The 14,255-nt window shown below is 50.1% G+C and overlaps 6 protein-coding genes across 6 annotated transcripts; 3 read left to right on the plus strand and 3 right to left on the minus strand.

Moving 5' to 3' along the window:
* The first annotated feature begins 969 nt into the window (after positions 1-969).
* On the plus strand, positions 970-2,640 carry BKA67DRAFT_193177 (vitamin B6 photo-protection and homoeostasis-domain-containing protein). The gene is made up of 3 exons (XM_046095364.1): positions 970-1,188; positions 1,242-1,349; positions 1,404-2,640. Exons 1-3 carry the CDS (start codon positions 1,081-1,083, stop codon positions 2,355-2,357), a joined length of 1,170 nt encoding a protein of 389 aa, XP_045961837.1. The 5' UTR covers positions 970-1,080; the 3' UTR covers positions 2,358-2,640.
* BKA67DRAFT_495605 (cytochrome c1 heme lyase) lies at positions 2,597-3,208 on the minus strand (the record flags this gene model as incomplete). The annotated part of the gene is made up of 2 exons (XM_046097027.1): positions 2,597-2,867; positions 3,012-3,208. Coding segments are annotated over 2 exons (468 nt in total), but the record flags the coding sequence as incomplete, so codon positions are not given.
* A 1,045-nt stretch (positions 3,209-4,253) lies between these two features.
* Positions 4,254-5,586, minus strand: BKA67DRAFT_655858 (putative methionine aminopeptidase, type I; the record flags this gene model as incomplete). Its single annotated transcript, XM_046106839.1, has 3 exons — positions 4,254-4,910; positions 4,962-5,369; positions 5,434-5,586. 3 exons carry the CDS (start codon positions 5,584-5,586, stop codon positions 4,254-4,256), a joined length of 1,218 nt encoding a protein of 405 aa, XP_045961839.1.
* Positions 5,587-6,460: 874 nt separating this feature from the next.
* Positions 6,461-7,627, plus strand: BKA67DRAFT_532805 (GHMP kinase; the record flags this gene model as incomplete). The annotated part of the gene is made up of 1 exon (XM_046099589.1): positions 6,461-7,627. One exon carries the CDS (start codon positions 6,461-6,463, stop codon positions 7,625-7,627), a length of 1,167 nt encoding a protein of 388 aa, XP_045961840.1.
* Positions 7,628-8,097: 470 nt separating this feature from the next.
* Positions 8,098-10,212, minus strand: BKA67DRAFT_514008 (PhoD-like phosphatase; the record flags this gene model as incomplete). The annotated part of the gene is made up of 5 exons (XM_046097617.1): positions 8,098-9,005; positions 9,060-9,188; positions 9,244-9,344; positions 9,405-9,561; positions 9,612-10,212. 5 exons carry the CDS (start codon positions 10,210-10,212, stop codon positions 8,098-8,100), a joined length of 1,896 nt encoding a protein of 631 aa, XP_045961841.1.
* A 1,585-nt stretch (positions 10,213-11,797) lies between these two features.
* BKA67DRAFT_513245 (major facilitator superfamily domain-containing protein) lies at positions 11,798-13,685 on the plus strand (the record flags this gene model as incomplete). Its single annotated transcript, XM_046097551.1, has 7 exons — positions 11,798-11,962; positions 12,017-12,078; positions 12,131-12,240; positions 12,301-12,360; positions 12,419-12,664; positions 12,712-13,135; positions 13,190-13,685. 7 exons carry the CDS (start codon positions 11,798-11,800, stop codon positions 13,683-13,685), a joined length of 1,563 nt encoding a protein of 520 aa, XP_045961842.1.
* Between the last annotated feature and the right edge of the window lie 570 nt (positions 13,686-14,255).

The following is a 14,255-nucleotide window of genomic DNA, read 5'->3' on the forward strand; positions in this document are numbered from 1 at the left end:
ATAGTTCCCCCATTTTGACTCTGTCTCCTCTGTTTCACTTGTCTAGATAATAAAACGATACCATCGGCGCGTCATCGGCCTTAAAGTAGATGCCACTCATATGCCGCCAGTATGATCTAGATCAGAGCACATAATTATTGGCTGAGTAACGAGTGTGGTCGGTTGATACCACGTGAAAAATACAGTATGATCTTATGGGACATAACATGTATGGCGCCATCCGTCGTTAGATTACAACACATTCTCGTAACCTGGAGACCACATACCAGTTGGCGGCCTGAATGAACATTACATGCGTCAACTTTGTATCTATCTATATGCAGCAAATCAAATGAAATCATGGCCATAACCATGTCTATCAGTGACCTCTTCCGTGGAGATGCTAGGGGAAGGATAGGATAGTGCTACTACACAAGGGTTTAGCATGCTTACAAAGGCTGGGGACCAAGTTGTCCATCAAAGAGTTTATTGTAAAGTATCCTCCGTGAATTATTACAGTGGAAAGAACCTGTCCTACCAATACTTCTTTGATGTGCTGAGTGTGCATATTGGATTGTGTATCTTGCATTACATGAGAATCACATCACATCACATCGCATCACAGACATATTCTGAGTTGAGTTTATACTAATATCATGTCTGGAGGATTAATTAGACTGCATCGTGAGGACTATCTTCTTGACAAACGACATCATATGTAAGTTCTCTCCAAGCTGGCAGATTGGTCATCTCCATTGAATGTGTATTTGCTATTCTAATCGGTGTAGTGACGTATAGTGTCGGGTAAGACACACACGCCACGGTATTATTCACGCTTCAGGTATTATTCACGCTTCATGTGATCATCTCCATTGGATATCTTTTGCTATTCTAATCCGAATAGCGTTGGGTAAGGGGGGTAATACGTACCTGCCTAAAGATTTGCAGTCCAGGTCCCCATGTTAACGTTAGACAAACGCGCTAGCGCCCCCTCAGCTCTGAATTGGCCAACTAAAGTTGCCTAAATAAAGTATTCAGCTGCACTCAGCAACCTCAACTGGAGCGAAACCGATAACCAAAAACCAAAAATATCAAACGACCATGGCGTCCTCGGCGATTATCCCCAAGCTCGTCGGCGCTGTCGACGACTCTGGTGAGATGATATGCCGTTACGCTGAAGACGCCAAGGACGGCTCTTTCCAGGCAATTGTACAAGCTCGTTCCTCTGACTTGGACGCGGTCTACAGCTGACCCAATTGTAGGCACCGAGGAAGACCACTGGAAGCTATGTTAAGCAACTGCTTGATGTCTTCCTCCCCGCTGGATACCCACATACAGTCACTAGTGACTATACCTCATACCAAATCTATGCAAGTCTACTCCATGGCATGAAATGACGTTGTTTCTGACTTGCTTTTCAACAGGACTCGCTTCAGGCGTTTTCAAGCTCCATTGCCGGGCTGTTGTCAAACAGAGCTGTTTTGCAAGGCTTCGGCGTCGGCAAAGAAGGATCATCAGCTACCGGTGCTGTACTGCTGTCAGTTCTGCAGGAATCGACTGGTCGACTGGCGACCATTGTGTTTGCAGATCGTTTCGGACAAGCAATCGAGCCGGAATGCAAGTACTACCGCTACATGGCTGACATCTTCAACGACGCTGCGCTCTTGCTCGATATTCTGACACCTTCTCTACCCCAAACCCCAAAGATACTTAGCCTTTGCGCCGCCGGTATTCTTCGATCACTCTGCGGAGTGGCAGCAGGAGCAGCCAAGGCCAGTCTCAGCGCCCATTTTGCCAAAAACGGCAACCTCGCTGAACTGAACGCCAAGGATGGGAGCCAGGAGACCGTCATCTCCCTGTTGGGCATGCTGGTCGGCAGTCTCTTTGTCAACTTCGTGGAAGGAAGGACCGCAGTTTGGCTCTGGATGTTTGTATTACTCGGGGCCCACCTCTGGACCAACTACCAGGCCGTCCGCTCCGTCGAAATGCGCTCCCTAAACCGCCAAAGGGCCTGCATCGTCATCGACGAGTACAAGCTGAGCGGTCGCATCTTGCGTCCAGCCGAAGTCGCTAAAAAGGAACGAATCCTAAGCTGGAAGGCCCCCAGCATCACTTTCGCCCGCACATTTCCTGCCAGTGGCCAAATCGATGCAATGGCTCTTCATAGGTACCGGGACGAGAAATTCATCACCACTGCCGACAAGATTATCTTCATGAAGGCTGGTGCAACCACGATTGATGTCCTGGAAGCATACATCACTGCTTATTCAGGAGCAATGCCAGATGATGAGTTTTGGAAGTCACTATCAAGCAGTGGTTGGAACCTAGAGAGTGGAGCAGTTGAGACCGGACGCGCCATTCGAATCGTGGTGGAATAGAATAGCGCGGAACAAGCATAGATAATGGCGTTTGGCAAGTGGCATGCGGCAAGTGGCATGTGGCATGTATTCGATACCCTAGCATAATGTTTTTCATTGAGATGAGATGAACCAGACCACATGCCCGACATTCCACGTTATACTGTGAACCGTCCAGGAGGATATGTTTGTGATTGTACAATTCATTGATATTACATATGATACACTTGATCGACTCACATCTACATGATGCCCAGGCCCTTGAACGCCCGCATCTTGACGCCTTCCCAGGTATTCAGCTTCGGCCGCACATCCAGATAGAACGAAGGCTTGCCGTCTCCTCGCGGCCGGCCGGCGTAGAAGTCGATTATATACTCTATCTCTTGACCACAACGGTCCACTATCCAGTCATGCCGATCGAACGGTGCCTGGTAACCCAACCACGTGTTGATCTTTGCTTTAGGCGACATCTTGCTGCTCAGACCGGAAAACGAGCTCAACCTCGGGCCGTCACAACTAAGAAAGTAAAGCCTCTGTCAGCAAGAATCTTTAAGAACAACCTCCAGACGCGGATGCCAAAGGGACTATCAGACATCTTGCGACTGGGGAGCAATGCATAAATATAAATTAGGAATTAAGAATAAGAATCCATACCTCGAACCCTTGACGTAGTACGGCTGCTCCCACTCCTTGATCTCGGCCCACGCCCGCTCGTTGACGGCGTTGTGGATCGGCACGATGGTGCGCATGTCCGGGGCCTGGGGGTCGTGGCCCTTGCGCTTCATGGCGTCGAAGAACATCTTCTCGGACGGGTAGATCCAGTTGCCCGTCTTCTCGTCCGCTCCCGTCTCCTGCTCCTTGTTTGCCGGCGGCGCGTGCGTCGCTGCGCCGTCGACGCTGCTTCCCGGCGGCAGTGTTGACCGGGGTATCGAAGATATTATGCGGCCCCTGTCGAGGCTGTGGTGGGATGGGGTCGGTGGTATCGACGACGACGCGGGGGCCTGGCCGGAGGAGCTGCCGAAGGGCAGATAGGAGAGGACGGAGCTCGCCCAGGACCCCCCAGAAGCCGCTGATGGTTGTGATGCTGGCGGCGGCTGTGCCGGTCTTGTGCTGGCGGCGACCGGGGAGCTCGAGGCCGCCCGCGCCTGCTGCATCCATGCCTCGCGCGCGTTGTGGTCCACCGGGCAGCTCTCCTCCGCGTCGCCTCCGGCAGGTATCCAGGGATGGTCGGCCGGCAACCCTTGCGCTTGCGCTTGCGGTTGCGACTGAGAGCCCGAGGCGGCTTGGGCTTGCTTGAGCCAGGCCTCGCGGCTCTTGTGGTCAACGGGACACGCCGCCGGATCTTGCGGCTGTGGTTCGGACATGGCGTGATGGCTCCCCTGGTGCGGGATTGAACAAGTCGTCAATTAGTGTCAAAGAAGATATAGTCGTTCAGATGCAAGAGCATGTTGAGGTCATCCTCAGATTTCCTAGCGGCCTCCAATCGCAGGGCCGGCCGATGACAAGCTTAGCTAGCGGGTGCGATCGCGACTTTTTAGTGGAGGTTGTGCGGAAGATTCCGCGTTCAACTCAATTCAATCCGATCCGAGCTGGACCATTGCCATGGACGTGAACTCACAGTGCAACGACCATGACGATCAGCGGATTCAACGACGAATTCAAATTGCAGCAGTTCAGCTGGCAGTACTCCTTGAAAGCATCAATTATTGTTGGACGCAAGAATTCATGTCGGCGCCCAGATCCGTTTACTACTGTGGAAGGCGAAAAGCAATCTACATATAAAAACTATCCTATGTAACCCCCCGTATTGTCTCACTCTGTACGGATGGATACCAATAGCCCCTTGCTGATGATTTCGAGCCACCATGCTCTTACTTACCCCTTGACTTTTTTTTGTAGTGGACTTTTCCCCATAGATTAAACTTGGACATGAGCCATCGCTGGCATCGCTATTGGGCCCCCTGGAGAATCCGCGTCTCGTGCAGTTAGAACCTCAACACCGGTTTCTGTAACCAACAAGGTATGTTCGAATTGGGCAGTCCGTTTGCCGTCGACAGTTGCATTTGTCCACCCATCTGGCCAATCAACGTCCCGAGGTTTTCCCAACGTCAGTATAGGCTCAATGGTGAATGCCATTCCCGGTTTGCAGATTCCCACTGCCTTGTTCTTGCCATAATGAGGTATCCACGGCGGTGGATGAAATTCCGTGTTAATTCCATGGCCTCCCCAGATAGGGATGACTCTACAGTCTCTGTGGTTGGCAAGCTTCTCGATGACGTTGCCAAAGTCCCTTATTGGCGTGCCGGGCTTCACGAGCTTGATTGCCTCATCTAAGCATTCCCGTGTCGTTTCAACCACCCGGACTGAGTCTGGGTCCGCCTTGGCTCGATCGCCCACATAATAGGTTTCGTTAACATCAGCGTGGTGGCCCCTGTGATAGAGCGAAACATCGAGGTTGAGAATATCGCCGTCCAATAAGACTCGCTGGTCGGGTATGCCGTGGCAAACGACCTCGTTCGGAGAAGTACAAATTGATTTAGGAAAGCGGTTGTAGTTTAACGGAGAAGGATACGACTATCGAGGTTAGAGAGATCCCGCCGTCAGCTCAGAAAGAGATGTACCCACATTCCGTTCTACACAAGCTTTATGGCAGACCTCATCCAGATAGTCTGTAGTAACGCCTGGTTTAACTTCTGCAGCAACGATGTCTAGTACTTCTCGAGCGAACCGGCAGACTTTGCGCATTGCCTCTTGCCCCTCGGCATCTAGGATGGCAATCTTGGTTCTGTGTAAACGGTTTTCGCCCTTGGGTATACCAGTGACCGCCCAGTCAGGGTGCTGAACTGACTTGGGCACAAGACGTTTCGCAGAAAGTGGATAGACAGGTCGGACAGAGCCGGTAAAGGCAAACATCGGGAACGGATTGAAAAGCCCAGTGTTGAGTTCCGCCTTTCTCTTTGAAGGGACAGTCTTGTGACCAGCACTGTTTTGCATCTTGCTTTGCGCAGTTTTGTGTACGCTTTTATGCTGGTCCTATATGGTAATTTCTGTCAGCCTGGGAGGCCTGCTAGTAGGGAGCATATACATTCATTCATACCCAGTTTCTCTTGAAGCAGTCCTGGGTGCAGAAATAACTGTCCTTCTGGCCTATCTTCAAACATGTCGGGCACTGTAGAGCTCCAGCATGGTTCTCGCAACCGACCCCTAGACACTTGGTCAAAGAAGGGAGCGCTAGCGGCTCGTCAGACATCGCGGTGGTTTTCGTTCAATGCAACAGCGACCACAACGAGCTATAGTGGATTGAGGATGTAAATAGAAATGAAGGGGAAAAAGTGTTCCGGGTGGTCTTGTATTGGATCATTTCAAGCACGATGCGCGATGCTAACTTACATGGGGGCCGATGCGCCTTTCGTGTGACATGCAACGCTGTGATTGATGGGTCGCCGCCGTTGGTCCCCCCCAGGACATCTTACGATCTATATACTTTCCGAAATAGATAAGTCATCGAGGTTTTCCAATCTTGGGGGGGTTTTTTCTGTACTTTTTTTATTTATTAATGTTACATACTTCTACTCTTTCATGGAGCGATATCTCGCTTCCCCTAACCTGGTTGCTCCAACAACTCTGTAGTGTAGGCTTAGCCATCTGCAGCGGCCAATCCCTCCAAATCTTTGTCATTGTGAGCTTGACAGCAACACGGTCTTTTCCTTTAAGGACATGAGCAGCAGACACTACCTCGTTCACTGCCAGGCCTTGCCGAGATTCGCACTTGGCCGGAGCAGAGAATTGGATTACGTTACTCTCCCTAGTCTAAGTAGTATATGTAACATGGGGTTTTAACATTACTTTGTGTAAGGGTGGAGGTATTATTGGCTGCTGCGCTTTCGATAGTCGCTCGCCAGGCCTGGACTGGCGGCTTGACTGGACTGACTGGACCCCTGAATTTCACCCCACCAACACCCCCGCTATTGGAATTGGATTGACCTCTAATTAAGCCAGAAGTGAATTATCTGGGCTGAGGGTGAATTGACCGCCATCTGAGTATCGTGAAGTTTGTGCCCGATTAACCTTTTCAGTTGTTTCATATAGGCAGGTTCTTCTTGGTCTATCGCATAGCTATAATCATGGTCGTCTACCGCGCAAGCACGACGGCACCCGTCAACATTGCCGTCGTCAAGTACTGGGGCAAGCGAGACCCAAAGCTCAACCTCCCCACCAACTCGTCCCTTTCCGTCACCCTCTCGCAAGATGACCTGCGAGCCCTGACAACGGCCTCTGCTTCCGAGACCTACCACGAGGACACCTTGATCCTCAACGGTTCGCCCTCCGATCTGACAGGTGCTCGGACACAGGCCTGTCTCCGCGAGCTGCGCGCGTTGCGCACCGTCCTCGAGGAGAAGGACTCGTCGCTGCCCAAGCTCGCCCATCTACCCCTCCTCCTCGTCTCCGAGAACAACTTCCCCACCGCCGCTGGTCTCGCGTCCTCTGCCGCGGGCTTCGCCGCCCTTGTTCGCGCCATTGCCGACCTCTACCAGCTGCCCGCCTCGCCGACCGAGCTCTCTCGTATTGCCCGCCAGGGCTCCGGATCCGCATGCCGCAGTCTGTTTGGCGGCTATGTGGCTTGGCGCGAGGGCCAGCAGGCAGATGGGCTCGACAGCAAGGCAGTAGAAGTCGCCCCCGCCTCCCATTGGCCCAACATGCGCGCCCTCATCCTCGTCGTCAGCGCCACTAAGAAGGGTGTCAGCTCCACGAGCGGCATGCAGCAGACCGTCGCCACCTCCGGTTTGTTTAAGCACCGTATCGCTCAGGTGGTGCCAGAACACATGGATCGTATGGAGAGGTCCATTGCGCACAGGGATTTCGCCGAGTTCGCAGAAGTCACCATGAGAGACTCGAATTCCTTCCATGCCACCTGTGCGGATACATACCCTCCCGTCTTCTACATGAACGACGTTTCCAGGGCGGCTGTTAGAGCAGTTGAGACCATCAATGCGACTGCCGGCAAGACAGTGGCCGCCTACACTTTCGATGCTGGCCCTAACGCAGTTATCTACTATTTGGATGAGGACAGCCAGGCTGTTCTGGGTACATTCTACCCGCTACTGGAGAGTGTTGAAGGCTGGAAGCAAGGTGCAAGCTCCAAGTCCAACGTCCAGCTCGACGAGGCAGTGAGCGGCTCATTGAAGAGTGGTGTGAGCAGAGTCATCATGACTGGTGTTGGAGAAGGCCCCAAGAAATCGGATCAATATCTCGTGTCGGAGGACGGAAAGCCTCTCTCCACCAGTGCATAGGACTGCATTAATCAGTAAATATCATGAACTTAGATTCCAGCGTCATTAGAGTGGTACATGGTACGAACCTCGTACGCATGTCACACAACACAATAGACAATATATCATGGGTCAGTCAAGCTGCCAGTTTGAACCTGTTTCATTTCCTAACTTCCATATGAACCACAGCCATACCGAAGAGTTCGTTTAATCTCTAAAGGTCACGTTCTGAACTATTTTATCAGGCTCCCGCCACGCAGCCTAGCGGTATACAGCAATTTTAATATCGATTCATATCGAGTAATTCTCCAAGCAAAATGATGACTCAGATAAATTGAGGGCAACTATGACGCATGGGATAATATTGTACAATTGATTAATATCGACTTAACTCTCTAGAGTGAGGTAGATTAATATTTTAGAGCACTATCCAATATGCAGCGCACTCTTCCCGTTATGACACAATACGCCAAGATCTATGATCCAGCAAACTAAGCTGACGTGGAAGTGTACCCATCATACACAAACCACTCGTCCGTGGCAGTATCGTGCGTCAGATTTGTCTGGACTAAAGGTCCGTTCTTCAAACTTCCACTCTCAGCGACGATGGCTGCAGAGGACCCATTCTGGCGATGTAGGTGGTTTTCGCCGGGCAGGACCGTGAAGTTGGCCAAGGAGATTTCATAACCTTGCTTTGCTGCTGTAGTTGGGATGCCGAAATAAGAAGCATTGAGAGAGTCGTATCCGATGGACAGTTCGTAGTAGCCTCTGTAGTACAGATCCTGCCATTGGAGCTCCCGGTTTGCCCCGGTAAGCCAGGCAGACGCAGAGTTCGCCGCAGCGAGAGAGACGTTTTGGCCGGATGGGCACGGAGAAGAGACGGCAGAACCTGCGAACTCGACACCAACAGAACCAGAGCCAGTTTGCTCGTCGTAGTCATGCTCACCCAGCCAAACAAGGTCCGAGACCCAAGATGCGTGGGAGTCGCCGGCAAGGAAGACTGTGTTGCTGATGTTGTTCTCGTATAATGTTTGGAACGTTCGGTTGCGGTTTGCCTGGTAACCATCCCACGAGTCACCGTTCAAAGGGTCCTCGTTACCAAGACCCAAACTTTCATTCATACGACTGAAGACGATCTGGTTTCCAATGATACGCCACGTCGCACCACGAGATGAGCTATCCTTGAGCTTATTGTAAAACCACGCCTCCTGACGAGGGCCCATAAGGCTGCGGCCAGCATCCTGAGAAATTTCGTGAATGTAATGGGTATTCCAGTACAGATCTGTGATCGACCTGTCGTATTGGCGGGTGTCCAGCATGACGAGATCAAAGAGATCACCAAAGCTGAAGTCTCTCCAGATGCGCAAGTTATCGTCCATTTCCACCTGGCGAATTGGCACTAGATGCCGCGTCAGTCATGGAAGTCATCATTTCGACTGGCTGTGATACTCACTCCACTCAAAATAGGCTCGAACCGCGTTCATCTTCCGCTGATCGACTGCTACACCACCATCGTGGATAAACGAGTTTTCGGTATTGTTCAATTCCGATGAGCCATCGCGGTAGGTATTATCGGCAACCTCTGCATTATGTTCAGTCAGAGGCTCCCGAACTGTCCCTACAGGATTGAAACCTACCGTGATCATCCCAGACGGGAATCCAGGGGAAGTTCTGGTGGCTTGCAACGAGATCCAAGTCTGTTCTATATGTTGCAAGACGTCTCCTATAATCGTACAAACTAAGTTTTGAAAAGATTCAGTTACAGTTACATTTCCAATTGAGGAGAAGGTTTACGTACGTGTAGATCTCCCTGTCAGGCTGGGGAATCCTGCCATAGCTATCGCCCCAACCATAGTCGCCGTTGGCATATTCGTAAATATAATCTCCTAGATGGATGACGTAGTCGACTGAGTCCTTTCTGACAGGATTGCCATAAGCGTTAAAAAAGCCAAAAGCTGTAGAAACGTGTTAACACAATACAGCCACGATTCAAAATTATACATACGGTAGTTGCTGCATGAATACACAGCTACCTTGATGGCTGTATCGACCTTGGCATTCTTCGAGGGAATGGTCTTGGTTCGACCGACTGGCGAGACATTCTCCGAGTTGCAGACGCTGAACTGGTAGTAATACGTGGTAAAAGCTTGCAGCTTTGACGCTTCGACCTTGACGGTATAGTCAATATCAGAGCTGGTATATGCCGTGCCTGAATTGGCTAAAGTAGTGAAGGAATCGGTGGTGCTGATCTTCCAATCGACACAAACAGGCGAACTACTCTTAGACACATATGAATCCGTATCGTGGTTGTAGAGGCCAACAGTCCCCGAGACCGTGACGTTACTCTTATCGTTGTCACTCGTTGGGGCAACTCTTGTCCACAAGATAACGCTGTCCTCATAGGGGTCGCCGCTTGCAACTCCATGCGTGAAGTTGAGCTGCGATGGGTCCCATGGTGAGCTGGCGTAAGCTCGTTTTGCTACCTTACTGATCGATACACCAAGAGCCGGGTGGTGCAATGAAGGAGAGCCGTAATTTACGTTACCAGTGAAGGCTGCGAGAGCCGTACCGGCCAACGACAAGACGTGGACTGCGTGAACCATCATGGCGGCTTGGTTAGGGTACAGCTTCCTTGAAGGCCTGTCTGCCAAGTCGAAGCGGCGTGAGATGCCGCTCTTATAACTAACACTATATCGAGCACAATGCTGGGCACGCTTGTCAAACCAGGAGGCTGGCGTAGAGATTTCAATCTACCCTTGCAAGAAATAACTCCGGTCCCATTCGGCTCGTGTGTTTCGTTGGCCTGATAATTGGCCGCCCATTATTATGTTTGCCTAGGAACAAACTTCTTGGGCAAGGATGGCGGTTGATTCGTTATCACATTCCCCGCATTCGAATTGGTCGGTATTAGCTCGATATCTGCTCGCATAGAGAAACTATGCAGGAGGAGAAACCGATGATGTCGAGATGCATTACCGTCGTCGACAACCCCTGCTAACCTTGAATGTAAACACCGGCAAACTTGTTGTAGAACCAATCGCCGCATGCAATAATGGCACGTTTTAAGCTATAATTGACCCCACTCAACGGCGTGGTCATGTCCGATCCTTGCAACAACCTCACTCCCGAATCGGGAATCCCAATTCAGAATGCTCCCCAAGATGTGCAGATTGCTTTGCAGCTAACCGAGGTCGTAGATCACAATATTTCGCCTTCTCAATCCAATATTAAACTGCAGAACGACGTAGATGATAGCAGTCTGGTATTAGTACGCAGTATACGATCCGGTCCGTTAGTGTTCATAATTAGAGTGGCCGATTGTATTTAGTTGGAGTTAATGATTAGGCCGCGCATGTTAGATAAGCAAGACCCATTGAAAGGAATTCGAACTCCGTGCCCTCATTGTAGCAACTTGTCTCACGCCTAGTCTGGTTGCCGATACAGGACTGATCGCGTGAACTCATTCCCTCTTGGGCAACTCGGTGTGCGTCAATGCAACCTCTCAACAATCACTAGGTTTAGCTGACATCGAGTGTCTAACTGGTCTTGATGAGGGTGTACCAAGTATAATTGTCGCGAGGCTTGTAGTTTGAGCGTACCCTTTCTGGGTCGTTAGCTACTTGTGTAAGCTATCATATGTACCAAGGCTGTGTCGAAGCATATGATCGGGCTGTCAAATTTGGCGTTACGATACAGTGGTCTCTTGTAGCTATGTCAGTAGGAGGGCAACCTTTGATTCTTCGAGTTCCGTTCCAGAAGGATCGTAGGGAAACAGCGCCTAACGTTAGGGAGGGCCAAGAGAAATCTAACCATTAGCGCTGCGTCTGCCGAGCACGTGTGTTGGTTTAATAGTTTTTATGAACTTAATTGGCAACCTTTGGCAAAGAACGAGTACTTGGCAAGGAGGCTTCTATTGTTAGTGAGGGGCCACATTTCTCTAAGGTTAATTATGTAACATTCCTGCTTCTACGGGAGTTTACCACGTGCCCGCAACAAGTGCGAGCCCATGGATGGGCCTTATTACAACATATTTCTGCAAAAACAAGTCTTTCTTTATCACAATGGGTGTATACATATTTTCGACAATCATCACAAAGATTGCATGCCGCTGTGGCGCAGTTGACCTCATTGCTTTCAAGGTACTCCTCCGCCCGAATCAAGATTCATTCTCAGCCAAGTCGTGATTGTGAGATGGCGGAATCGCAGGAGCCTTCAATCGTAGCTGCGAAATCAGAAAAGGGCCCGACCAACAACAATGGAGTGCCAGACGATTTTGCAAGAGGCGATGGAGAGGATATTCTCGGTCTGGAGGATCTTGATCCCGTCCTGAATATGAAGATGCATCTCGTTAACAATGTAAGTTATTACGAAATTCTGTCGAGGTATATTGTGTCTAACCATAAAATTGAGGCCATTGACGAGATTGGATGGACCCCTTATCACTCGAAGCTTTTTGTGTTGAATGGCTTTGGGTACGTTTCGTATTAAAACTCCCTTCTAACAGCTCCCTGGCTCACTTGTCAGCTATGCGGTTGACTCGTTAGTTCTGCTCCTTCAGTCAGTCATTGCAACTCCAGCCTTCACGGAATTTGGGAAAGTAGGTTACTCGGCAGGGTTGACCGTTTCGGTATATGGTATGAAACCAACCAAGTCGCCACAATCTAGCTGAAGCAAACACTAATCTTGACCTTTAGTTGGCATGCTCATCGGTGCTCTCTTCTGGGGTCTAAGTGCTGACATGATCGGACGACGATGTGTGTGACCTAAGATATACAACCTGGTGGCCCCTCAACGTACTAACCTTGAAATCAGGGGCATTCAATATTTCGTTATTTATATGCTCAGCTGCGGCCATCGTAGCTGGTGCTGCTCCGAACTGGCCCTCGCTCGGGTTTTTCATAGCATTGGTTGGATTCGGAGGTGGTGGTAACCTCATCCTCGACACGACCGTCTTCTTGGAATATTTGCCATCCCATAAGCAATGGGTGCTTACTTTTCTTGCTTCTTGGTGGGGACTGGGACAAGCGATAACTGGTTTTGTCGCTTGGGGGTTTCTAGGTAAGTCAGCCATGGCAGTACATGGCGATTTGCTTACAGAGAGACAGCGCCGGAGCAGTGGAATTGTTCATCCGTGGCCGAATGCCCGCGCAATTCCAACATGGGCTGGCGATACACGATGTTTACGGCAGGCGCGCTGGTCCTTGTGATGTCAGTGCTTCGCATCACCATCATCCGCCTAAAGGAAACGCCAAAGTACCTCCTAGGTAAAGGGCAAGACGCGGCATTGGTTGACTCATTGCAAAGCATTGCGCATAGATATAACAGGCCGTGCTCTTTGACAGTCGAGAAGCTTGAATCATGCGGAATTGTTCAGTCTGCCCAACAGGGAAGCGGATTCTCTGCAGGGGGAGCACTGATTCACTTCAAGGGCCTGTTCAGCGCCAGGCAGATCGCATTTTCGACAGTACTGATCTGGTTATCGTGGACACTGATAGGATTGGCGTATCCTCTTTTTTACGTCTTCCTGAAGTATTGCATCCCCGTATTGAAAACTTACAAGTAAGATTGCTGACCCTATGACAGTACTTACCTGGCAAGTCGGGGTGCAACGTCAGGTGTGAGCACATATGACACTTGGCGAAACTATGCCTTGACCAACGTCTCGAGTATTTTTGGTCCCATGCTCGCCGGGTGGATGTGTGACCAAAAGGTTCTCGGGCGGAAGTATACCATGGTTATTGGAGCTCTTGTTACCATGGCATTCTTCTTTGCATATACGGCAGTCCACACACCAGCGCAGAACGTCGGGTTCAGCTGCGCCATAGGCTTCTGTCTGAACATTTACTATGGTACGTTGTATGCGTATACAGCGGAAGTATTGCCGTCGGCGCACCGCGCTACCGGCAATGGAGTGGCAGTCGCATGTAATAGGATTATGGGAATCATCTCGGCTGTAGTTGGCACGACTTCAGATACGACAACTTCTGTCCCGATCTACGTATGTGCGGCGTTATTTATATGTATGGCAATCGTTAGTGCAGTATTCCCGTTTGAGCCGTACGGGAAACGTAGTAGCTAGAGAGAGGTTTTGTACCGCTCGTAAGAAAGGAATGAGGGCAATCAAGGTGGAGTAATTTGAAGAAAGCCTCAACCACTTGTCTTATCCATCCCGTAGCTTCTTACAGCAACAGGACTCCTTGATAGTAAGATCGCCGTTAAATACTAACGGATACGGATGTTGTTGGTCGCCCTCCCCGTTCACGTCGCAAGCTTTTATCCTCACTTGAATACGGAAACAGTCCGCGTAAGGGGTGCATTTGACGCAAACAAAGCTAAAGTGCTGTTTTGTCAGTAAAGAAAAATTTCACTTCTTTTTTTTTTTTTAATTAAATTTTTTTTATAGAAAAATGTCGTTTGTTTGTCCGAGTGTCGAAATCGTCAGAAGGAAGTCGTCAGAGCTTTACATTCACCTTTAACTACCTACATAAGAGTGCAAGTACTATCCTGGAAGAGCGCACGAGCCATAAGTCAACGTAGCGTATATCCCGTTTCTAACCCTTCAACTAACCTAGACTAGCCTTATTGTTATTACGGATCCGTGCCTTGGGCCACTCCGTGCTGCAAGTGTGTGCAGGGGACTTCGGGACTC

This window comes from Truncatella angustata (genome assembly GCF_020726525.1).
Source record: "Truncatella angustata strain MPI-SDFR-AT-0073 chromosome Unknown BKA67scaffold_2, whole genome shotgun sequence".
Taxonomy (NCBI): domain Eukaryota; kingdom Fungi; phylum Ascomycota; class Sordariomycetes; order Amphisphaeriales; family Sporocadaceae; genus Truncatella; species Truncatella angustata.

What these genes read in the sequence shown, in the direction of transcription:
- BKA67DRAFT_193177 (XM_046095364.1), top strand. Translation starts at nt 1,081, where the DNA reads ATGGCGTCCTCGGCGATTATCCCCAAGCTCGTCGGCGCTGTCGACGAC. An exon ending in ACGGCTCTTTCCAGGCAATT is followed by an intron (nt 1,189 to 1,241) that starts GTACAAGCTCGT and finishes ACCCAATTGTAG; the next exon opens with GCACCGAGGAAGACCACTGG. An exon ending in ATACCTCATACCAAATCTAT is followed by an intron (nt 1,350 to 1,403) that starts GCAAGTCTACTC and finishes GCTTTTCAACAG; the next exon opens with GACTCGCTTCAGGCGTTTTC.